The sequence below is a fragment of the Mauremys mutica genome, chromosome 2 (genome assembly GCF_020497125.1).
Source record: "Mauremys mutica isolate MM-2020 ecotype Southern chromosome 2, ASM2049712v1, whole genome shotgun sequence".
Taxonomy (NCBI): domain Eukaryota; kingdom Metazoa; phylum Chordata; order Testudines; family Geoemydidae; genus Mauremys; species Mauremys mutica.
The window spans coordinates 250,315,227-250,340,520 of record NC_059073.1 but is presented as its reverse complement, the minus strand read 5'-3'; the positions used below and the strand labels follow the sequence as shown (position 1 = coordinate 250,340,520).

General features: G+C 39.4%; 1 protein-coding gene and 1 long non-coding RNA gene across 6 annotated transcripts in view; one reads left to right on the top strand and one right to left on the bottom strand.

Annotated features, from left to right (window-relative positions):
* The window catches only part of PEX1 (peroxisomal biogenesis factor 1), a 49,571-nt gene that overhangs the window by 449 nt on the left and 23,828 nt on the right, over positions 1-25,294 (bottom strand). For 2 of the 3 annotated variants that reach the window (XM_045006639.1, XM_045006640.1), the window contains exons 12-23: positions 22,230-22,400; positions 20,776-20,930; positions 19,425-19,614; positions 19,015-19,181; positions 18,111-18,245; positions 16,661-16,725; positions 14,034-14,176; positions 13,851-13,954; positions 11,403-11,579; positions 9,702-9,932; positions 2,095-2,292; positions 1,633-1,763 (exon numbers count right to left, since the gene is read on the bottom strand). In XM_045006639.1, the coding sequence (XP_044862574.1) occupies positions 1,633-1,763; positions 2,095-2,292; positions 9,702-9,932; positions 11,403-11,579; positions 13,851-13,954; positions 14,034-14,176; positions 16,661-16,725; positions 18,111-18,245; positions 19,015-19,181; positions 19,425-19,614; positions 20,776-20,930; positions 22,230-22,400 (1,867 nt within the window). The remainder of the gene's footprint in view (positions 1-1,632; positions 1,764-2,094; positions 2,293-9,701; positions 9,933-11,402; positions 11,580-13,850; positions 13,955-14,033; positions 14,177-16,660; positions 16,726-18,110; positions 18,246-19,014; positions 19,182-19,424; positions 19,615-20,775; positions 20,931-22,229; positions 22,401-25,294) is intronic. The other variant, XM_045006641.1, reaches the window with a different exon arrangement.
* LOC123364471 overlaps positions 1-25,294 on the top strand; it is a 38,741-nt gene that overhangs the window by 5,172 nt on the left and 8,275 nt on the right. The window lies entirely within an intron of this gene.

The window sequence follows — 25,294 nt, the reverse complement described above, 5'->3', positions numbered from 1 at the left end:
AAATACCCTCTTTACACAATGTTAGGAACAAACTATGAGTGGACATAGATTCGCATTAATGAAAGATTTCTACCTATAAAGTCCCTTCCAATAAATGTTTGCTGCAGGATGGGACATTCTTACTCTTTATTAGCAACACTGCAGATATATAAGATTAATAGAACAAAATGTATGTTACACAGAATCCTCAGCTAGATCAACAGATTTCAGTTACTGTAATTCCAAATCCATGTGAAGTTCCCAGCAGATTGTGAAAGGAAATTCTTACACTCCCAAGCTCTGAAAAGCAGTGATCCTGAGTCTATTCTCTAAGAGATAATCAACTCAGGGGTCAAAATACAGTGCTAGGGCAGCCCACCAAAAGGGTCTGAACATAACACCTCCTCAACCAGACCCAAAACAAAACAAAAAAACCCTGACAAGACCACCAGTTCCCCCCTCCCAGCTTCAACTTTCTCAGGTCACTATGAAATTAGCAATTTAGCAATGATATCCATGTCAATGGATGTGAATATGGTAAATGCAGATTAAAACATTAAAAATTGTTATAGAACTTTTGCCTCAGATTAACTGCTCTTTTTCTCTCTGTATTTTTTCTCATTTTTTAAAAGTTATTAAACTCAAAAGAACAAAAAAATTAGAGACAAAAATACCATCCCCCAAACCAAAACACCTGATTTATTGCTGCAACAACAATACTGCTTGTCTGGTAAAGATGCAGGATGGGCCTAAAATATTTAAAATACTACTTGTGTATTCTGAAACATTAGCATTCAGTTGCATGTTAAATTATTTATGATTTTACTTTGCAAACAAAAATATGAATACAACTAAACGTGCATATTTTATACTTTCATGAGCAAGGAATCTCTTGGTGCTATAGAAAGCAATATAGTTATACATAATGTAGCTGTAATTTATAATCTAATTGAGAAAACTGAGTTATAACATGGAGTTTCTGAAATATACTGAAGCATGTTATATTCATATGAAAAATACAGATTAAATTAATTGAAGATTTTTTTTATTATTCTTGTAGCTACTGTAGATATACTTACAGTACAAATTGGGTCTGACCCAAAGTCCATTGATAAAAATGGGATTGTTTCCACCATCTTCAGTGGTCTTTGGATCAGGTGCATAATTACCTTCATTTTCTAAGGGTCAGCTGTCCCCTTTAGGCAAATAGGCAACTTCCTTTAGCAATAGTGGGATTTATGTAGACAATTATGTAGCTGAAGTAAGAATGAGCCATTGGCATGCATCATTGCTATCAGCCATAAGATAAAATAGTCTAAATAATGGAATACCTAAATCTAAGCAACTTAATATCTAGATGCAATCAAAATAACTACAAGGAGAAAACAGAGAAGATAATACAAATGTTCAAACAAACACACTGGTGAATTGTGCTTCCCTTACGCATATTTAATTTTATTAATGTTTAATAGTTCTGAAGTGCTGAAAAGATTAATTCTGCTGTGGGGATTATATAATTTATAATATAATTCAGTTATTTGACAGAACACTGATATTAAACAACTCTTGAAAGACTGAACTAAATGTAATGTTCATGCATGAAATTTAAAAATAACTCTGTATACAAATTTAGTAACATAATTTACTACTTACAGTTCAACAAAATTCTTCCAGTCATCTTGACTTACAGATGGTCTTGTGTCCTCAAGTGCAGTCATTAGGTGGGCCTGACTAATAATTAAAGTGTTCCTGGTTAATCCTGATTGGCTAGGGGCAACATCCTCCTTGAAAACAGAAAATAAATAGAAATAACTTTGGGATCTTTTCCAACATGTGTCAGTATTATTCTAAAGTATATTTATCTCAAATGTACTACATACACAGTACTAAGCTTATCTCCAGACATTAAAAACACAGGAATAATGTAGCTATATGAAGCAGTCAGCTTGCTGGCATATTTTGTCAGACTATGTCTTCAACCTTTACACATTAGCTTTACTCTGTTTCAGTTTAATATTACCGCAGAAATAATTTATAAACAGGAAAAAATACAGACAAGCAGTGAAAACTAATGGAAACATGTTAGGATTGAATAATATGAAAAAACTGCCATACTCCATTCCTGCTCCTGTAGTTGGCCTTGATTGCATTGATTTCAGCCCTGAGTTGCTCTATTTGTTCCTGATTAAGTTCTTGGAAACCTTCTTGTGAGGTGGTTCTGAGCACGGAGGGTTGTGACGATACTATATCTCTCAAAGTAATGCCAGTTAAATCATGGGTTATGGAGTTTGGTCCAGACAAACACTGAGAGCTCTAGAGTGACGGGGAAAAAAACCACTAAATTACTATTAATCCTAAATAGGAATTCCATAGTTAAGATTTTAATACACGTTACTTTTAACCACAATTGTGTATCTAAGCTTTCTTTTTTCACCAATAAAAAGTCATTTTTTTCTAAAATGTGTCATTTATGGTGACATCCTAGCACAAAAGCTTCTGGTTAACCAGACAAATTATTTTGGACATCATCAAGGGGTATATGTATTCCATGCTGGCCCAGCAACTAAAAAGTTAACACAGTTACTGCCAGTCATTGCTCCTTAGCAGCCTCAACGTAGCTGGGAGGATAAAAGGACTGGGAAGCAAAGGGACAGGGCAGGGCAGCCATCAGAAGAGTAAGAAGGCCTGGAGGAGGGAACTCCTGCCAGCAAGCTGCTGAAGAGACACTCAGGGACAATAACCTAGAAGGAGACAGCCAGAACAGCAGGCCGAAGAGTCTGCAGAAACCTGGAGGAACTAGGGAGGAGCTCAAGGCATAGCTGGAGACAACGAATCCTGATCCAGCTTATCTAGCTTGAGAACCCTGAGCTGGAATCCAGTGGAGTGGGTGGCCATGGATTTCCCTACCAACCCCCTGATGGACTTAAGAGTAGAGAGGGTCTTCAGATCCCTGGGCACCAGTAATAGACTAACAGCCCGCCAGGCGAAATGAGTTCAAGTGCCAATGTCCCGCTGGCCAGAGGGGGCACAACTGAACCAACACATTGGCTCAGACAACATACAAAACTTTGAATAATAAGGTATTAAACTTTTAGAAAAATCTAACTTTTTGGGAATGCCCTATTTCAAAAAACAGTTTGGTCTAATAAGTCCAAATTTGTTTTAGTTATGAGTGAAAAATGGTTATTTACTTGTACCCTGAGTTCTTTGAGGCCAAGCTGCACCAGCTGGTGCACTTCAAGAGCGTGAATACACAGAGTACACTTGAAGAAGAAATGAAGGTTACTTATTTCTAACTAGAGTTCTCTGAGGTGGACTATGAATATTCAGACTCTTAGGGATGCAACATCAGTACAACTTGGATGGTGTGTCCAAGCTGTACTGGTTGGCGCATCCCAACAGTAGGAAGAACTAGGGGCTTTGAATTCTGGGAAAGTTTACATAGATAGTTTTGAAGCTATTCACTCTGATAATTTAAACATCAGCAATCTGTGAGTTCTCTGCAGACTTTAGAAAATTTATATCATTCCAAAGCTGAAGCATATTAGGAAGTTCAAGAACTCTAAAGTATCAAAGATATGTTAATACAACTGTCATCTATGATATATATAACATTTCAGAAGCACCTCAGTGACTTAGGTTATTAAGTCCAATTTTCAAAAGTGACTTAAGAATTTACACTCCTAAGTCTCTTGAAAGACTCCTTGAAAGTCACCTAACTGCTATTTGTGCCTCTAAAAATCACCCCCTAAATCATTTTTGAAAATGGGACATAGGTGCCTAAGTTACTCATTTAGGCACTTTTGAAAATTTTACCCCAATCTAATTTATACAACTACTGGAAAATAAAGGTGTCTGCATTGGAGGGATATCAACATTTACCATCACACTTCAGCATAAAACTAAAGGAATTTCTCAGACAAGATTTTTTATTAAGATAAAATTAAGGGTCTGAATACACATATCAACTTTTTAATACAAGAGCTTGATCAGAACACTGCAGTTATTACAAAAATAACATCTGAAAGACAGGCGAGTCTAAATTAATGTTAAAGTTTAAAATACAAATTATGGAAAACTATGAAGTTCATAGGTTACACCAGTGGTTCTCAAAGCCGGTCTGCCGCTTGTTCGGGGAAAGCCCTTGGCGGGCCGGGCCAGCTTGTTTACCTGCTGTGTCCGCAGGTTCGGCCGATCATGGCTCCCACTGGCCACAGTTCGCCGCTCCAGGCCAATGGGGGCTGCGGGAAGTGGTGTGGGCTGAGGGACATGCTGGCCACTGCTTCCTGGTGCCTCCATTGGCCTGGAGCTGCAAACCGTGGCCACTGGGAGCCGCGATCGGCCGAACCTGCGGACGCGGCAGGTAAACAAGCTGGCCCGGCCCACCAGGGGCTTTCCCTGAACAAGTGGCGGACCGGCTTTGAGTACCACTGGGATACACAACCTTAACTCTGATGTTATATCAACATCTGTCTTCTACCTACACATCAACAATCCCCATATACCCAAACATGCTAGAACTGCACTAACAAAATTATATTTAAGCATAGTTTTAAACACAATATTGACAGGGACTACCAGACATGCTACTTAGAGATTGTCTTTGTTGGAATGTCTGCCAAGCTGTTAAAGAAATTCCCTGATTCAGAGAAGTACTGAAGCACATGCATAACTTTAAGCATATGATTAATTCCACTGACTTCTGATTAGGGTGACCAGATGTCCCGATTTTATAGGGACAGTCCCGATTTTTGGGTCTTTTTCTTATATAGGCTCCTATTACCCCCCACCCCCGTCCCGATTTTTCACACTTGCTGACTGGTCACCCTACTTCTGATATCCTTAAAGTTATTCATATACCTATGCACATGGCTGAATTGGGGCCTTAATCTCTAATGGTCTGATCCAACAACCACTGAATCCAACCAAGACTCCTGTTGACTTTACTGAACGAAAACCTAAATGCATTTCAATTTACTGTGTTAGAAATGTAGAACAAAATCAATTTCCCTACACAGAGAACTGCCTTTGAAATTGCCTCCTTTAAGATACTGACTGCATTACTAGCCATTGTGCTTCCAAAACTGTTATTAATGTAGATGAAATTTGACATAATAATATATTTTGAACATTCATCCATGTTTTAACATGGAAACATTACGAATATACAGCTTTCTTTTAGGGACAAGAGTGGAAGAGTTAAACATGTTACAGCTTGACAAACTTTTTGGAGTTCTGTTAAAGGAGAAAAAAAATTAAATTAGGTTCAGCCCGGTAATAAACAGCAGCAGTACATTTTCCTAGTGCAATGGAGATCTGGGTTCAGAAGTGATCATCGGAGATTAATCCCCATACCTTAAATAGCATTCTGTCATTTCATGGTGAAGACTGGATAGGTTGGGGGGTGGGAAACGCAAATTTATTTTGTTTGAAAGAAGAGCAAAGTCAACAGATCACTTTATTTTGTAATTTAAAATATTTTAAGCTGCTTAATGATAATTGTTTAAAAAAACCCAGGTTATCCAGTTACATATAGAGCCAAGTTTATAAAAAAAAAAATCATATAAGAGTCCGAAAGTTACAAGATCATTATTTGTTGCTAATAAAACCTTAAATTAATGTTTTTGTGTTTAAAAAAAAGTTTGTGACAAAGATATAGTCTTAGTCACAGTTACTGAAGTATGCCAGGCACAATTCATTATATAGCATTATAGGTGTGTATACTGTATTGCAGATTTATGCAAAAATATAGTCCCTTATTCAAAGACCTTACATTCTAATATAAGTAAATATAAAAAACACCAGAGAGGAGATGAACACACAATGCACCAAACTGGCTGAAACTGTAGAACTGCAGTGACAATGGTCCTGGATGAAGACATTTGTCCCAATATCTTATCTCAAAGAAAATACTTTTGTTTGCAGCTCCCCACGAGTAACGTAGTGATGTAGAATTGAGCTAAATTCTACTTTAAGAATAAATGACATGAGGGATTGCCTGAGAATCCAGTCTGAATGCTAGGTGCAAAAAAGTCTGGCTAAAGTAGGTTCTGATACCTGAAAGACCACTGGACATAATAAAAATTCCATATATAAGATTTGAACTTTTCTTGGTATTAATACTTTGGATACCAACAAATTTAATATGATGTTGTGAGAGACTGTAATATCCTAAACTTTATTGAATTAAGTTAAATCTTATTGAATGATGGTTAAAACCTTTGGAATACATTGTGTTAAAAATGCTATTGTGTATGTATTGTTGTGGTACTGTATATACCTTCTCTAGTAGGGAGGGGATACTTATGTACTCGAGCTGTTATCACCCCCTGAAGCCACCTTCTGCACCCCACAGAGAAACACAAACTGGATTCTCCAGAAACTAACATGAAGAAATTTTTTTTGGATAAATAGCCTGAGTTTAAACTGACTTGGGGAAGACTTCTAGAAAATTTCTCAGTCACTCAGCCATATTTTAGAGCAGGGTTTCTCAAGCCATGGGAATGGGACCCCACATTGGGTCACCAGAATGTTTCAAAATGTCACATGGCAGCTCCTGTGGCTTGGCCCATAGGGCTGGCTGGGCTCGCCTCCCTGCTGCAAGCACTGTAACCTTTGGGCTCTCAGAGTCACTCAGGTTTGGCCCAGCTGTCATGACGACAGGAGCCCAGGTAGGCCAAATTTGAATGGTTGCACTGCAATGCCATGAGTCAGGTCACAACTCCACTCACACAAACTTGGTCCAGTCAGAGAGCGGGGCCAAACCTGAGTGATGCTGCAACCATGGAAGTTGCAATGCCTGGAGCTGAGAGCCAAGCCCAGCCTGCCCCACAACACAGGAGTTGTAGGAGTCACCACTGTGGGGTGAGTGCTGGGCAGATCCAATCCTCCCCCCACCGGGTGGGGGAAGGAGGGAGAAGACTTGATCGAAACCACCCAGGGCCTCCACCTCCAGACTGTTTACTGGGTCATGGCAGGCCATTAACATTTACAAATGGGTCCTGAGCCCAAAAAGGTGGAGAACCACTGTTTTAGAGGGTAAACACTGAGAAGCCTCTAGTTAACCTTTATTAGACTAAAACAATAGGCACTACAAAGTGAAAAAAATCAAAGATCAAACCAAATAAACTTATATGGAACGTAATATTGCAATTAAAGAGATTAAGGTAAATCAAAGACAGAATGATCACTATATTTAAAACAGAGAAAATAAAAGATGGGAGAGGAATTTGGACAAAAATTAATCTGAGTGGATCTCTATATGAGAAACAGGATACACATTTTCAATATGTGTAGCTCAAAAAGAATTTTTTTTAAAATAAATTACTGTATAGATGGCATTTGACTCCAGTTAAAAACCATCATATTTTTACACTAGGGATGCACTTAGTTGGAGGAGATGCAGAGAAAGGGGAACCCACTTGCACATGTGGCAGTGCCACCCAGGAATGAGATGATTTCGGGAGGAAATTATTAAAGAAATTAATCTTATAACAAAATGCCAGCTTCCCAGGAATTCCCTGACCTGCTAACTTAATGCACCAGTAAAGGAGCTACATTTTAAACAAAATGACACATTCATTTCTTTTTATTGTTAGCAATATTTTGTATTGCATGTTATTGGAAAAATGTGACTTTCTCCTATGGGATTGTGGTATAGTAAAATACGGAGTCTCTTTATAATGGAAAAGTTTTCACATCAAGTACGTATACAAGAGAAGCGCCAAAAAGGATAGGTATTTAGAAATTTGGTCACCCTTTTTAGCAAACTCAGAGAAAGAGGGCTCCTTAGCCAGCAAGCCAGAATCTTTAGCTAGGTTCTTTGAATATTAACCTGATCCTGAATAAGTAATAAGTAATGTACAGTGAAGTATGCTAATGTCTTATTGTAACTTTGATATAATAAAAAGTTTAAAAAAATTTTTTTTCTTTGTGTTTTGGGAAAATATTTGAACTCCCTCATGTTAAAACTTCTTCCAAAATCTGGAATAGACTAATTTAGATTGGAAGGGTCCTCTGGTGTACTGTATCATGTAAATCCATTCCCTGTATCATAGCACAATGGAATTTATTATCTCTAAACCACCCTTAACAGGCAGGTGTCAAATTTAGCCTTATGGCAAGTCTATCTCTGAAAACCTCAAGTAATGGCAATTCTACAGCTACCTTTGGCAGTTTATTCTACTGACTAGATGACATTATATTTATAAGCTATTTCTAAATACTTGACATTAATTTTCCCTGATGAAACTTATACCTAGATCTTGTGGGATTACTGCAATTAGTGTAATACTTGCTCTACTGTATTTGAAAGTGGCATGGTAAACAAAGTTATTTTGAGGGGTTTTATGATTTCAGTAAATATGAACAAAATGTATTCCCTGGGGATAAAAATAGAGAATACAGCCAAGCTTTGTTATAAGATTGTATTATTACTTCTATGGTAACATACTTAAAATTATACCTCAGGTGACCTTGAATGAATGGAAGCAAAGAGCTGCCAAAGAACTATGTCTACCCTGAGAATTTAGTTATACCTGTTGGGAAGAAGTGGCTACCTGAATTATAATGTCATTAAATGATTTAGTAGGAATTTAAAGGAAAGTTGTTTACCAGTTAGGATTTCAGTCTGACAACAGGCTGTTACAGATTCAAATCACCAAGCTTTCTTCAAAATGATTAATATTTATTTTCTGTACAAAAACCTCTAATAGGACTTTTAGAAAACCCCTATTACCTAGAGCCAATTTGAAGATAAGAAAAAAAATATGATTTTATCAGTAAGAGTGCTTTCAGGATTTAAAATATTTTTTTTTTAATAAATCCATGCATTTCATAGAGATGCCAGATCCTGTTTCAAAAATTAAATTTACGTTTTCATTTGTTCACTGCATCACATAAGTTCTTAAACATATCCTCAATGTTTTTTTTACAATTTCTGGTCTTTGGTTTTCAACACACGTTGAACCTGTTCATGTGTGTCTGATGTGAATTATAACAAACAAGCCCTTCGATATATGGCATCAAAAGGACAAGCATTAACAAAATAAGTTACCCATCCATGGTTGCTAAAGTCCCATTATGGTGAAATCCTGAGTCTCACACAAATAAAGGGATAAAGGAATCAATTCCTTTTTAACAGTGGTGGCAACAAAACTATGGACGTAAGAACCAGAATTTCTAATTAATAACTGCAGCTGAGATTTTCTTACTCCACAGAAGCAACCCATTTGGCCAAAAGTAGTGCACTGATGGAATAGCTGATTGGAAACTGCCACATTCCAGGTGCTGGAATTCTCAGCATTTTGATTGTGACTTGGCTCTCCAGCACTCTATGCTGACGGAAATGGTTTTGTAATATGGTACTATTCAGCCTTGGTTACTTTGGGAGGATTTTTTTGGGGGGAAAAGAGATAGTTTACATAAAAAGAACTAGTGAGGACATGGTTTACTTCATTATAAAATATCTTGGTCTAAGACACTGTCAAATTGCAGAGAAGTCAATATCATATTTTGCCAGTGAGCCTTCCTCTCTCCTCTTGGGAGGTGGCAAAAGGAGATGGCCTGGGAAGGTTTGAGAGATAAAGCACTGTAACTGTTCCTATCTTTTAAATTCACTGTGTCTGTTTTCAAACACAAAATATCCTAATTTGTACATTTTTATACTGTCCCCCTAAAAAAGTTTAGAATAAATGTCAATTATAGAAAAAGAGAGAAATTACCAGTTCTGATGGAGTTCCATTTCCTAGCTCTGATTCATAGGAGCTTCCAAAGTAAAGACGATAAATGTTGGACCTTGAATCTTCAGAAAACAACTCGGACATCTCTAGGGAAATAAGAGATTGCTCCAGCCCTCCTTCTACATCCCCTGCTGAATCATCTGAACCACTGCTATGGTTTAAGAAAACCATAGAAGAGAGACTGAGGTCACTGTCTGAACTAGAACCGATATCCTGGGACAAAATGAGAACCATTGTCAGAGGCTTTAATTTATTCACACATAATGGCAATTTGCTATTTTATTTAAAATTGATATTTAACAAACAATTTAATTTGGGTTGTTTCTGCTTGGTTGCTGATTCTAGCAATCCCTCCTCCACTGTGAGGAAATTTCTAAGTATTTTGCAGAGAAAATTCATCAGATTTAGCCGGAACTTTTTGCTTATGTAGCAGACAGAAGAGCAATAATTTGTGGAGATAAATATAATGTTTTATTTCATTGTTTCATGGCCTGTGTCACTCACTAAGCATATGGAGATGTTAACAGAACTTCAAATGCAACCTGTACTGTACCATATCCTTCCAGGCTGATGAAAGACTGCTGGAAAATAACAGGTCCATTATTAGCGGTGTTTGTCAATGTTTCCATTAGGAACGTGTTGAAGTTGACAGGGCCCTGTGTTCACTCAGCAGCCAATGTCCAGTGGGGTCTCTTAGCCTGGAGCTGACACTTGTTGGAGGGAACTCTCCATTATTAAGAGTCTCAGTTTTTGCTCCCAATTTTTTCTTACCCTACCCTTAAAGATGGAGCAGATGGTGCACTCTCAGGGGATATGAGATTCAACCAAGCAGTGGACACAATGAGAATGCCCATCGCTGACCGGGATGGTCTCCCAGCAAGAAATATACCACTTGAAACCCAGACAGCCTGGCCTACCCCCAAGGCAATAGAATCTAACAGGGGAAAGTCCCCCTCCACAATGAGTAAAGAGATCTAAAGTCACCCTAAATTATTAAATAAAAAGTAAATATAATAACTAAAGAAGGGTACTTAGGCTAAGCCACTTTGAAAGGATGGCATGGAAAGTGGCTTGCCTGTGCATCCCTATATAGCCTCACAGTAGAGCATGAGGAATTATATGATGCATGCGCAGGCCAAATAGACACTACTTCCAAAATACTCTGATTAAAAGTGCATGAGGTATGAGCACACCTGAAGTGGAGCACTCATGGGGACCCTACTCAATGAAGAATTATCAGGTGTCCAGGCTAATATTATTAGGTATGTCAACTGCTTTTAGTACCCTAATGTTGGAAAAATGCTCACTGACCCTAAGGACACTCACGTGAGGGGCTACTGGGTTCTATCTTGTCACTCCTCTCATTCAATATGCATGGGTTCAGACCACAACAAATCAATTTAACATCTTTTCTAAATGGCAAATATACTTTAAAAAATTAAACTAATTTTGTCACAGGGAAATTATTACAATTTTAATAAGCTAAAAATATAGAATAAGTTTTAAACTATCTGTCAGAGTTTACAGATCACAGAAATTATAGGAAAAGGAGACATTTTATTTAAATATGATTTTGCCAAAAGTGGCAGAAATCTATTTTGGGTAAAGTTAATCTCTTTAAAATATATTTGTAACACAATGCAGTAATTAAGGAAATACTTTCAATACTTTAAGTGCACTTACTTGTGGTAAATTTGAACCCAAGCTAGCATGTATTGCCTCTAACTGGGCATTGTACAGTAAAGCTTTTAGGTCAGCTCCTGTGAAGTGCTCCGTTTTTGCTGCCAAATGCTGAAAGTCCACATCATTTGCCAAAGGCAGAGAATGACTGAGGGCTTTTAGGATTTCAAAACGAGAAGTCTGAAAAAAAAAAAAAAAGGTAAAGTCATCTGTTTCCTGATTCTAACTGCTATTCAGTACTTTGACAGTAATTCTCTCAAGCACTTTCTCAAGAGGTCAAACTAATCTACAGAAATGTATGTTTTGGAAGGGGATACCCGTATACATCTCTACCCCAATAGACTGTGACCCAATATAACACCAATTCGGATTTAACGCGGTAAAGCAGCGGGGAGCCCCGGGCCCTTTAAATCCCCACCCGAGCCCCGCTGCCACAGCTCCGGTGGTGACTTAAAGGGCCCGGGGCTCTGGCCGCTGCGGGGAGCCCCAGGCCCTTTAAATCCCCACCCGAGCCCCGCTGCCAGAGCTCCGGTGGTGATTTAAAGGGTCCGGGGCTCCCCACAGTAGTTGGAGCACCAGGCCCTTTAAATACCCGCCAGGGCTCTGGCAGCCAGGCTCGGGTGGTGATTTAAAGGGCTTGGGGCTCCAGCCGCTGCGGGGAGCCCTGGGCCCTTTAAATCCCCACCTGAGCCCTGCTGCTGGAACTCCGACGGTGATTTAAAGGGCCCGGGGCTCCCCGCAGCGGCTGGAGCACCGAGCCCTTTAAATCACCACCGGGGAAGCCAGTCCAGTCCAGCACGGTGTACCGGCTCTTCCCGGTACGCCCTACTGGACCAAACCCGATATAACGCAGTCTCACCTATAAGACAGTGAGATTTTTTGGCTCTCGAGGACCGCGTTGTATTGGCGTAGAGGTGTAGTACATATATGAAAATACTGCACAATCTATTTTCAAATACAAGCATATGCTTATTACTACTATCACTTTATTTTTCTAAGAAAAATACTGCCAAACAAAATATCCAGTGAGCCATGAATTCTCTGAGGGCATTCTCTAATTATATTATCAATATCCAATATTTTTAAATACACCATTAAATGTGAACTCTCATGCACATTTTGTAAATAGAACGGGATTTTTCCTTTTACCAGTTTTCACCTTTCTAAACATAAGAAGAGAAGTGTCCACACAAAGGAAATGACCCTGTTGGCCTGAAGAGCTCATTTTTTTGTCCTATGGAAATAGCAATGAAAAATATTTGGATAGAATGTGTTGCATTCTTAGTGCATGGGATTATCTTTGTACATGTGAGAATGAAATGGGATGATATCTGATAAACTTGCCATGTAAATTGCTAATGAATATTCTCCATTATAATTAGGGGCAATCAAAGGGACAAATCCTGCAATCTCTACTGGCCTGATCCAAAACCTACTGAAGTCACTTGAAAGTCCTTCCATTTACACCAGTGAGTCTTGGATCAGGTCCTATGTCTGTACATAATTGTCCAAATGCTGATGAAATGTGCCAGATAATGGAAAACCCAAACAGCGGGACTCCATGCCTACTGCTCTGGAAAACACTGGGTCACTAATTTGCATGGGGAAGTAATAGTAATAATTGGAGATATACCAATCTCCTAGAACTGGAAGGGACCTTGAAAGGTCATCAAGTCCAGCCCCCTGCCTTCACTAGCAGGACCAATTTTTGCCCCAGATCCCTAAGTGGCCCCCTCAAGGATTGAACTCACAACCCTGGGTTTAGCAGGCCAATGCTCAAACCACTGAGCTATCCCTCCCAAGCAAAAGGCCATGTACTCTACTCTTCATCATGCCCTGCAACAGCAGGAGAAATGGTGACCTGGACCCTGTTGGCAGATGGAAATGACAAATTTCAATCTCCACAATCCCTGCTCCTATGTATTTCCTGTAAGCAAAGCCCCTTTTATGTGGGCTTTGTTCACAAGATCATGATTAGTTCTACATCTGTGGAAGAATATCTGAAGAAAATAAACACTAACACTACCAGTCAAATCAAATCAAATATGGCTGTCTACTAAATGGGATTACAAACATCTGAAGGGTTACATTCTTTCTACAAACACAAGACCTAAGAATACAGGGCCTGATTTTACACTGCTTGAACAGTGCATAGTCAGTTACACAGTACAAAATGGGCGTAGAACTCCATAATTCTGATTTGGTCATGTTTGATCCCCATTTTACATTCATTGCATCTGATCCACTCTGCATTACTCCAGTTTTATACCAGTGCAATTCCACAGAAATTAGTAAAGTTACACAGGTGTAAAACTGAAGTGATGCAATGGTGAATCAAGTCCACTTTGTTCAGGTGTACATGACTACACAAAGTACAAGGCAGTGGAGAATCCTGTTCATTATTCTGATTTTTTTCCCTTTCATATATGGTGCAGTATATTGTTTCTTCACCTGATCAGGAGGAGGACAGTACAGGCATTTATCCAGTCGACCTGGCCTCAACAGAGCAGGGTCAATCAAATCAGGACGACTAGTAGCAGCCAACACATAAACCCCTTAGAAAAAGTAAGAGATCATCATTAATGTGTTGAACTCGTGCCTTTAAAAAAAAAAAAAGACACCTAAATTATTTACCTTGTAAGCCTTCTACTCCATCCAGCTGAGTCAACAGTTGGTTAACCACTCGGTCTGTCACTCCAGTATTATCATGACCTCGTCGAGGGGCAATGGAATCAAACTCATCAAAGAAAACTATACAAGGCTTGGCTGCCTGTGCTCTGGAACAAAATGCAATCCTTCAATTCTGCTTAGGTTTAAGCTAAGTAAAATAAATCTGCTTAGAGATGTGAAATATGGGTTCTGTTTGTAAGGACTTGTCTACACAAAACACTTATTTGTAGCAAGTTGGGGTGTAAATCTACCTTGTGCTAGTGGGGATCCTACCACCATGCACTAAAAGTTCTGTAGTATTTGATCTACCCTGCTTTGAAAAAGGAGTAGACTGAAGCACAGTAGGGAACTTCTAGTGTGCAGAAGCAGGGTTCACACAGACACTAAGAGCTTGCTACACAAACATTTAATTTATAGCAAGCTGCTGTGTGAATCTAGCCTGCACTAGTCTGCCACAGTCTACCTGTTTGTGTGGACCCAGGTGATGCACACTAAAAATCTGCTAATGTGCTTTGATCTAGTCCTGTTTCAAAGAGGACTAGATCAAAGTGCTCTAACAAACTGTTTATGCCTGAACTGTTAGAACTTGGCAGACTAGTGTGGGGTAGATTCACACCATAACTAGCTGCAGTCTAAATGTTTGTGAAGATAAGTCCTTAGTGCAGTGGTTCTCAAACTTTTGTACTGGTGACCCCTTTCATATAGCAAGCCTCTGTGTGCCACCCCTCCTTATAAATTAAAAACACTTTTACATATTTAACATCATTATAAATGCTGGAGGCAAAGTGGGGTTTGGGTGGAGACTGACAGCTCATGACCCCCCATGTAATAACCTTGTGATGGGGTCTTGACCCCCAGTTTAATAACCCCTGTATGGCAAGCTATTGAAGGGTAGATTTATATCTCGGCTTGCCACGAACTCAGTGTTCATGTAGACCAGTCGTGTGCAACCTTATTACACAGGAGGGCCACATAAACCTAATACTCCTTGGGAAATTCTGTACCAAAAAATTAAAAATTCCATGCACAATATTTTCAAATTCAGCTTATTTTATTTGTCAAAATAACACAATATAATCACACTGGTTTCAATTATTTTTGGTCATTTATTTCAAAATACCTGTCAGCAAGTATGTCTGTAACACTACAGGAGGGTTGTTGGATATGAGTGGGAAAAGTATGGAACAGGTTTTTTTGAGGGGCGGAGAGGGACTGTTAGGGAGCTTCACCATGCAGACCCTGGCTGACCCCTAGCTTCTCCCATTCAGTCAGGCACTTCTGCCGTGTCCCCATGTGTCCCTGCACCCCCATGTATCCTTGCACGCCCTATCCACATGTCCCTCCACCCCCACTCAGACACCCCCCTGTTCCTGTGTGGTCCTGCACCCCACCCCCCGCATCCCTATGTGTCTCTGTGCCCCCACTCAGCCAGCCCCTTCCCCCTGTAGCTCTGCACCCACTCTCGCTCTGCCCATGTGGCCCTGCACCTCCTTCCTCCTGTGGCCCTGGGCCTCCACTCCCATTCAGCCCCAGTCTGTCCTCCCCCTACTAGCCCTTATGAGCCCCTGTCTGACCACACAGCAGCCGCATGCTGTCTATCTCCCCATAACCCCTGTCTCTTGACGTGGCCTGACAAGTGCTGTGAAGGCGGCAGGCTCTTTCTCTTCTCTAGCAGGCTGGGAGTGGTTGCTGTGTTCTATTGCCACAGTGCCCTCTGGTGAGCAAAAGGTGAAACTGCAGCAACATTCCAGCAGAAGCTTTTTTCTGGGCAAAAAATTAAAATTATGAGAGACTCATCAATTATGCACACGTGCAGTGGCACAGAATTCCCCCAGGAGTAACCTAAGCCCAACCTTGTGTGGGCCAAACAAATTCTACAGATTTTAATAAGATTTTAAATCACCTGTATTGGTTTATATTTTCAGTTCAGCTTGTTTTGTATGTTTGTAGACAACCTATGTATAGTATTGTCTATTTATACACTTATGTAAACATGATGACAAAATGCTAATGAATTTGCCATTAGTATATTGTGCAAAGCAAACAGTGGGCCTTATGAAATGCTTTGGTGGGTTGTGTATGGCCCTCGGGCAGTAGGTTGGACACCCCTGATGTAGAAAAGTCCTAATATAGTTACATTTAATTACAGAAGGCAGCAACTATTACGGTTTCCTGTGGAAATGAGCTGCTTTGAAGAACAGGATTTCCAGTTAACTACCATTAATATTTTATACTTTATTTTGTACTTATGTCTATTTCCTTCTGAAGTTCACAATTATGGTGTTAAAATACTATGGAAACTTTAATGTCAATACAAGCATACATGTTTGTAAAAAGTCTTACTCGAAGGCCACCTACATAATAAACTGCAAGGAACTCAATTTATCAAATTATGAAGAATGACGGTTAAGTTGACCCTGTCAGTATTTTAACATGTGGTTTCAGCATGTCTAGCTATTTCAGACCTAATGATCAAGACCCATTAAGCCTGCTCCTTCAAACTGCTGACTAGGAAATTCAAATAATTATTTTTAGCACCAGCCATGAAAATGGAATCCATTTACAACAACATTTATTCTTGGAGAACTAACCTGTTAAAGACATCTCGAACAGCTTGCTCACTTGCTCCAATATATTTACTGAGGAGCTCTGGTCCCTGTAAAATAGCAAAATGAGAAGACTCAGGAGTTGTGGTTTTTCTTAATTCCATATCACTGTGGACTCTATTAGCAAGGTGGGTTATTTATACAAGCACTAGAGAATTTCAAAGTAATGGGCAAGCAGTGGTTCCCAGGTGAGTCAAAAAACTAGATAAACTGTGCCAGGTAGTGCTAATTTCATTGACACAGTTTTTCTGCTATAAAGGGAAATGTGTTACAGTATCACAAGTCTGTGGATTGTGTTCTGAAGATACATTATACTATTCTGGCCAGCTGCATTACCCCTGAGTTAGAATCCTTTTATAAAGAAGAAGAAATTAAGAATACATAACATTTTCTAAAAAATTCTTAGTGATTAATTACAGATAAAACTCTCAGAGGGCATGTCTACACTTACCTCCGGAGTGATCGATCCAGCGGGGGTCGATTTATTGCGTCTAGTGAAGATGTGATAAATTGACCGCTGAGCGCTCTCCCATCGACTCTGGTACTCCACCGGAGCGAGAAGCGTAGGAAGAGTCGACAGGGGAGCGTCAGCAGTCAATCTACTGCAGTGAAGATACTGGTAAGTAGCTCTAAGTATGTCAACTTCAGCTACGAAAAAAATGTAGCTGAAGTTGCGTAACTTAGACCGACTGAGCTTGCCCCTCCCACAGTGTAGACCAGGCCTGATTCACAAACTGGGGAAAGACAGAAATAGGCATTTGCCCACCTATCTTGTCTGAAGGGCTCAACCCTGTAGGTGGCTGCTGAGCAAGCCTACTGGATTGGCCCCCATTCAAAATTGCCCTGGCAGTGCCCACCTTCTAACTTTTAGCCTAGTGGTTAGAGCACTCACCTGAAATGAGAGCCAGCTTCAATATTCGCCTCTCATGGAGGGAGAAGGATTTGAACAGGGGTCTCCCACCTCCCAGGAGACTGCTCTAGCCACTGAGCTATGGGATATTCTGATCAGGGAAGAAGGGGAGAGTCCCTTCAGTCTCTCCTGTTGAACCTGTTCCACTGTGGATAAATAACAAAAGAGTGATTGGAGCAGGGGGATTGGACCCTGGGTCTCCTACATCCCAGGCAGGTGCCCTAACCTCTAGACTACAGCATCTCTCTCTCTCTCTCTCACACACACACACACCTCTCTCTCTCTCTCCCCCTTTCCCCCCACCCCCAAAAAAATCTGGCCCAATGACTATGTAAGTATTTATCCACAGCGGAAAAATTAAATGTTGTAACAGTTTCTTTGTGGTCATGACAATGACTTCATTTTAAAAGTGAGTTTCTTATTTTGGTATTTGTTTTTACATATATATTACACACACACAAAGTAACTATGTTAGGATTTTTTGTGTTAATACAAAGATCTAATAAACCATCAAAACTTTGTTACCTTGATGCTGATAAAATTCATTCCACTCTCTCGGGCAACTACACCTGCTAATAGAGTTTTTCCTGTTCCAGGAGCACCATACAACAAAATTCCTGTCCTCTGTCGTATTGGGAGGTTTGCAAATAATCCTGGATACTGAAAATACAGAGTCATCAAGAGTAATATCTATTTCCAAATAAGTAATTATTTGGTAACATAGCATAATAATTGGCTTCTGACGAGTGTTTATTTATATGGACATTCTTATGAGATTACTTACTTCATCCACATTATCACCAGAAGGGCTTATCTCAACTGATATTATCAGTTATATTATAATTATATAATTGGGTTATATTAAAGTAGCCTATTATAAAAAGATCCAAACCATTTCTTTGAAAAGCTCTAGGGTCAGTTTCTCACCCTTACTCTGGTACCTTTACACTGGGTAAAAGAGCCAGGCTGATGTAAAAGGGTACTAAAAGCTTCATAACCGGCTAAGGGAGGAGTTCTCTGGTTCAGGCACTGCAGAAGATAGCTGTAGTAATGTTACCTTCTCAGGACCAACTTACAAGCCAAGGAGTGGAAGACAAGCCTGGGGTTGGGAGGAATGTGTCCAGCTCAAGGCTGCAATACTGCAGAGCTTCTGGGCAGCACTATGGCCCATAGATCTGGAATGCCTATGTTATGTTCTCTAGGCCTCTCAAACCTTCAGAACATCTCAGGTAAGGGAGGGTGTAAAAATGGCTTAAAGGCACCTTAGTCCTCCCTCCACCAGGACTGCAAGTTCTGTGCTGTACCTGTAAGAGTCCATTTTTTCTAGGAGTAGCTGCGCCACAAAGTAAAATTGTTTATCAGAGTTCCAGAAACACAATGGTTTGTAAAGTACTGAAGCACTTGTTCCTGGTTTAAAAGAAAAGGGTACCTTTGTGGGTAACTGGATGGTATCCATGAGAATTTGCTGTACATCCTTTAAGCCACCAATCCTGTCCCAGCCCAAGTCTTTAGGTTTGTGTAGGTTAACATTTCTCAGAGATGAAGGAGTAAAATCTTTTAAAGCTTTTTGAAAGTCTAAGGTTGACAGATTCAAGTCTGTTGAAAAAACCACCAGGAACAAAACAAACTCGTTAAAATCAATTTACCCTTATGTGGGGGGAAAAAAAGAATATATGCATATGATATCAAAGACAACAAAACTTTCTAAATAACAGTTAAATGCATTTTAAATGTTAAATATAGAGACAGTTTTACTATAACTTCTTGCTTTTGTATTATTGCAAGCACGTGACATATGGTACAACTAAAACAGAGTAGAGATTTGGTGACTTCACATACCTTCCTTGTTGCACGCTCCCTTATTAGAAACACAGGAGTGTATGGCACGATCCACTAGCATTGTAAAATCTCTAGCTATAAACCCTTCTGTTTCCTTTGCAATATGCAGGAGATCAAGATCATAGAATCTGTTTATATTGGAGTTCAATTTATTTTCTATAATGGAATGCAGTAATTCACATCTTTGCAGCTGAAAAATAAAAATAGACAGTGAATTTATACATAGTTTTACACAGATATGAATTATCTTAAGCTTAGAAGACTCAAATGTTTCAGATAATGAAAACAGTTAACATTTCATTCAACATAGAAGTTTTGTGACTAATATATAAAAATACACAAATTGAAAGAAAAATTGATTCTTTTATCTGACTTTTTCTAAGAGTTCACCAGCTTCACAATTCTAAATGACTAATTGACCACTGTAACCTCTAGCCCAGCAATGATCATTTCAGAAATTAATCTTTCTATTCTATCTCAGTCATATCTGCATCACAAGCACTGGAATAAATTCCAAATCAGAAATGAAGAATGAGAAATCCTAGGAACAAACAGACCAAATCACACAGGTATAAAGGGCCTGATCCTGAGAGGTGCCGAGTACCCTCAACTGCCTTGTAGAATAAGGCCTATACTTGAAATTTTCATTTGTATTTGGACACTGGTTAAAAAACAAGTCTGGGTAATTTCAGATTACAGAGTTGTCATACAACATAGTTTTTCAGGGGAAGTCTTTTCTTCTGCCACAAGTCAGCACTTAGAGATCTGAACGCAGTCCTTGATTTTTTAAATGGCTCATTTATGACAGGAGAACAATAAGCACCATAAACTTGGGTACGATTCCAAAATGTTGTGGGCATTCTCTCACAAAATGCAAATCTTTTTATTTTTCCTTAGAGAACACTATATTTAATAAACTGGTTGCCATTTCTTTTGTACCATTTCAATATAGTCTATTTTTAAGAGTAGAAGAATATATTAAATTAAACAAATTTTTGAATTAAAACAAACTAGTTCCCTTTAAATATTTTACAGCCCAAATACAATTTGGGAAAGTATACGTTATGGTGAAGTGTCTGTTAAGTGGTGGGAGACAGACTCACCACTAGGCATAACTTTTGGTGTTTTTTTCCAAAAAGGAACCCTGAAGATAACATATAGAAAAGTTATATGCTATTTAATATCATAGAAGATCTCTTAAAATCCCCCAATAGCGTTATGTTTTTGGTTTTGTTTTATCTCAACTTCAGCAGCAAACTATCCTTTTTTGTTACCTCTTTGGTGCAGCATCTGAGGCTGTAGGAAAGTCAAAACCAACATTTTGACCAAGTTATTCAATTATTGCATTTACCTGGTCTGGAGGCTGGATATGTTTGAAGCACTGAAATATATGAGCTCCTTGACCAGAAACAAGGGAAGGATGCAGAGAATGTTCAGACTGGCTTGTGGCAATTAATGCAATCAAACTGCCCATGGAAATAACTTCTTTTATCACATCTTTCAAAACTAGATATAGAAGACATTGTTTCATGAGTAATAAAAGATTATAAATTTCATACGTTTATTAATGCTGAGTATTTTTATAGTACTGGAGATATTATAACAACACCGACTACTACACTAACTTTCCTGTAATGTATTATAGAACTGTTATCATCTTAACAAATGCATTTATTTTTCAAAGCACAGTCTACTCTAACAAGGAAACACTGTCAGAAATGCTTTGCCTAGAACTAAACTTGTATAGTTACTGATGATGTCTACCCCATGATATTAAAGAAGATTTTTTCTACTGTGAATTCCGCTGCTGTATCTGGAATGAATAAAATGTAGAAAGCTATAATCCCAATTCTGCAGCGTAGTCAGGAAAAAGTTGAAATAATAATATAATTTAGATAGTTTATTCTATGACTTATCACAATACCAAGGTGTTGAACTGTATTGTGTGACAAGCCACTGTACTAAGAGTTTATGATAAATAGCAGTTTTGAACTACTTACACAGATCTCTAGATGCCATGTACAAAAATAAAGTGTATAAGTAAGGCAGATCATTTATGCTAACTTTTAAAACTGTGTATCAAAGTTGTGTGCATAAAAAAATGCAGCATTAAGACATTGAAATTGTACATACGACTACCCATTTTGTAATTTAGGTGTACATTTTTGAAAATTTAATCTCAGTGTGAATTCCAAAAACCACAAAAGGAATTTAATTTAAAAAGTTGCAATCTCCGTTTGACACTGCTTAGAAAATTGAAGATATGTTATAGCTTAAATCCTACAACAAGGGCATAATTTAACACAGTTAAAATAATAAAATACATTGATGTTGATTATTTCATATTATTTCAGTCTCTTGTACTGAAAACGTTTACGGGGAGAGATTTTAATGTTGGCTGCACTTTAGAGAAAAAGATTATATGGAGGATGCATTTTCCAGTTCTTCACTTAAAGACTATGGTGTGTAAAAATTTAAATAAAATAACCGATGACTTGCACACAATGAAGTGCACCAAGTAGATAAGAAAGGTACACATTCAGTTAAATGAAATGCTACTTATGCATAATAATCTATATTAATACTGGTTCAAGATTAATCTGGAACTTGTAAACTGTGGCAGTTTATCTAAGGTGTGAACAACATAGAATGCTAAATGATCCAGAAGTTGGGGTGATGAAAATAGAACTGTCCAGACAACTGTGATTCAGGTACAAGAAATTCTAAATTACAATACATTTTTATCCAGACACATAAGAAGCAACAGGAAAAAAAAATACCCAGAAGCTGTTAGCATAGCATTACCATGTGTAAGTCTATAGCTCTGAACTGCTTCAGGGCTGTTCTCATGCTCTGGTGCAGAAGGAACTCCAACAATGTGATCAAGATCATCCATCAGAAGAATGGATGGCTGTCTCCATGCTGCCTCTAGAAAAACTTCCTCCACTTTTTTTCGTATGTTTTCTAATCTTTTTCCTAAAACAAAAATACAATCTTAGTAACAAAACACAGCATGAAAAAATTAAAACTTTGAGTTTGATTTATTTCTTTGTGCTGGCAATGCAAAGAGACTTAAAATGACTCTAAATGGGCGGCTAAAGCTTCTCCTTTACGGAAGGAACCTTCAGCTGGCTATGCCAGTTCCTCACGAATGCTCGCCTCCTCCCCTGGAATAGGGATCATGCTGAGGGCAGAAGGGGGAATGGCCAGACACAGCCCACCAACACAACAGAATCTTTATTTTATACAACATCAGAGTAAACTAGAACAGCTTCAGAACTATATAAAGCCCAGGATTATAAGGAAAGGACAGTCAGTGGAAAAGTGGCAAAAAGCCGTATTTGCCCTCCTACCCTTTATGTTGCACCTAAGCCCTTTTGAACTCACAAGAGAACCTGAATGTTGTTCAACAAAGACAACTAGCACAATTTGAAATCAATAAGTTGTTGGTACATACAACAATTAGAAATTGTCAATACTGCTATAGTTCAGCAAACACTGAAAATTTAACAAAACCTTCAGAAGAATGTCAGGTTTTATAATTCACCATTCCTGGTTTTCCAATGAAACTATATATAAAGAATATTTATTTTAAATGTTTGCTTTTTTAAAAAGTTATTTTTCATCAGATGGACAAAGTCATTTACATTAGATCTAATGTAATTCGTAAAATTCGTAAAAATATTAAAATTTCTAGGCCAAACTTGAATTAGAAACGAAAGGCTATGCTATACAATATGAAGTTTGTACATTCCTTAACATACAAAAAAAATTAGTTCTCACTAATTTGATATACTTTCACCTGTTCATGAGAAAAAGAGTATAGATATAATTATATTCAACTACTCTTGTTCCAGCCAGCACAGAGAAAAACTACACAGTCCAACTTGCACACTTTCTTTATTTCATAGTAATGGGGACTAAACACTGAGGTTGTGGTTGAATTCTGGGAAGATGTTGCTTACCCTGTACAGTAGCTGGAGTTCTTCAAGATGTGTGTGTCTATGCATGCTCCACTTGAGCTGCGCATGTGCCTTCACTTGAAAATTTTTGACAGCAGTTTCCATTCAGTTCATTTATGTGCCATAGTTAGCCTTGTGCCCCATACCAAGGGTATATGTGGCTGCAACAGATGAACCGCCTTCACTTCCTTCTCCATTGCAAAGTCACGCAGAGATAAAAGACTATGAAGCAGAGGCGATGGAGGGTGAATAGTGGAGAGTCCATAGGGACACATATCTCAAAGAACTGTAGCTACTGTCCAGGGTAAGCAACCTCTCCTTCTCTGAGTAGCATCCCTATGGCTGCGCCACTCGAGATGACTCCTGAGCAGTAACCCCTGAAGGAGATGGGAACTTCAGTCTTTGGGTATGGGAGAGGGCAGGGGACTGGGGCATGAGACGAGGTGAGGTGGGCTCTGGACGGCGCTTACCTGGACATACCCCTCGCTCAGCTGCTAGGAGGAGGCGTGGTCACTGCCTTTGCCTGCATGCACCGCCCCCGCAGCTTCCATTGGCCTGGAACCAGCAGGGGTCTCAGCCCCCCACCTCCCCAAAGTGCTAGTCATGGGTATTTTTAGTAAAAGTCATGAACAGGTTGTCGCAAGCCGTTGCACAGTTATGGCTATGTATGGCCACTTGTCGGTCCATGGCCATCTTGTCCTGTTAAAAGGACAAGGCAGCCTCCATCTTGGACCAGGTTCTTGTTTGTATAGGAGAAGGCAGAGACTCAATCCTGCCCAGCAACACTGGCTGTGTATGCTCTTCTGTGTTTTTGTTTTTTTTCTCTCCTGCTGGGCCATCTAAAGGTCAGGCTAGTTCTGTGTATGAAGGCCTGATTCTGCCCAGCAACCTGGTTTTTTTGGGTCGGTCGTCTGGAGGTCAGGTTAATTCAGCCCAGAGACTCACTTTCCTGCTCTTTTTGGACCCAGTCATCTAAGGGTCAGGTTTGTTTACTCGTCAACTCCAGTGTGCCGTGTGCAAATCCTTCCGACGTGGGGTGGCAACAGCTCAAAGCCTGAAGGGAGGAGGGACCAGGGAGCCAATCAGATGCTGACACGAGGGAGTGAGACCTTTCTATAAAACTAGATTTCCCCCCAAAATTTGTGTGGAGCATCCGCGTGTTAGCTGAAGGACCTGATCACTCGTTCGGCCAGGGTCTCCTCCCGGTAAAGTGCACTCGTGTCGTATCGTTTGGATTCGTTGTCATTTGGACCCGATCCCTGTCTGCTCGTCATGCTTCTGGTGTCTGTTCTGCTGGTCAGCTGCGCCTGGAGTGCGGTATTTGCTTTTTGATATCTGACAGTTAGCTTATTTAGCCTCTTACTTTTCCCCTCCCTAACTTGGTACCAAATATCTACTCAGGATATCAGGATTGTATTAGTGAGCTCAGAATTGCACAATTGTTTAGCTAGCTTGTATTATTGTTCTATTTGTTATTGAATTGTTAATTGCAAACTGCTTTATGTGTTTGAATCACTGCTCTGTCTGTGTCCAGTGTGTGTGTGTTTAACTGGGGAGCTGCCTCTACTTAGAGGGTAACTGACCAAGGGGGTCCAGTCCCCGCGGTCTGAGTGAGTGGAATCTGCCCAGCTGCAGCCGCACCACACTCTGGGTTTACCCTCTGTGTGAAAGCAAGGGTGGCTGAGGCAGTGGCCCGTGGGTCTCTTTTCTGTGTTTGCACCGGGCACCGCCCTGACGAACCCGATTCCTATCTGTGTGATTGGTGTGTCTGCCTATTTGGTGTGGTGTGGTGAGCAGTATAAAGTGTATTATTACTGTGTTTTGGGGTGTGTTTGTACTTTTAATACCCTCCCAGCCAAAGGTGCTTACTCCCCCAGCCCAAGTTGTAATTATCCCCTAAATAAACGC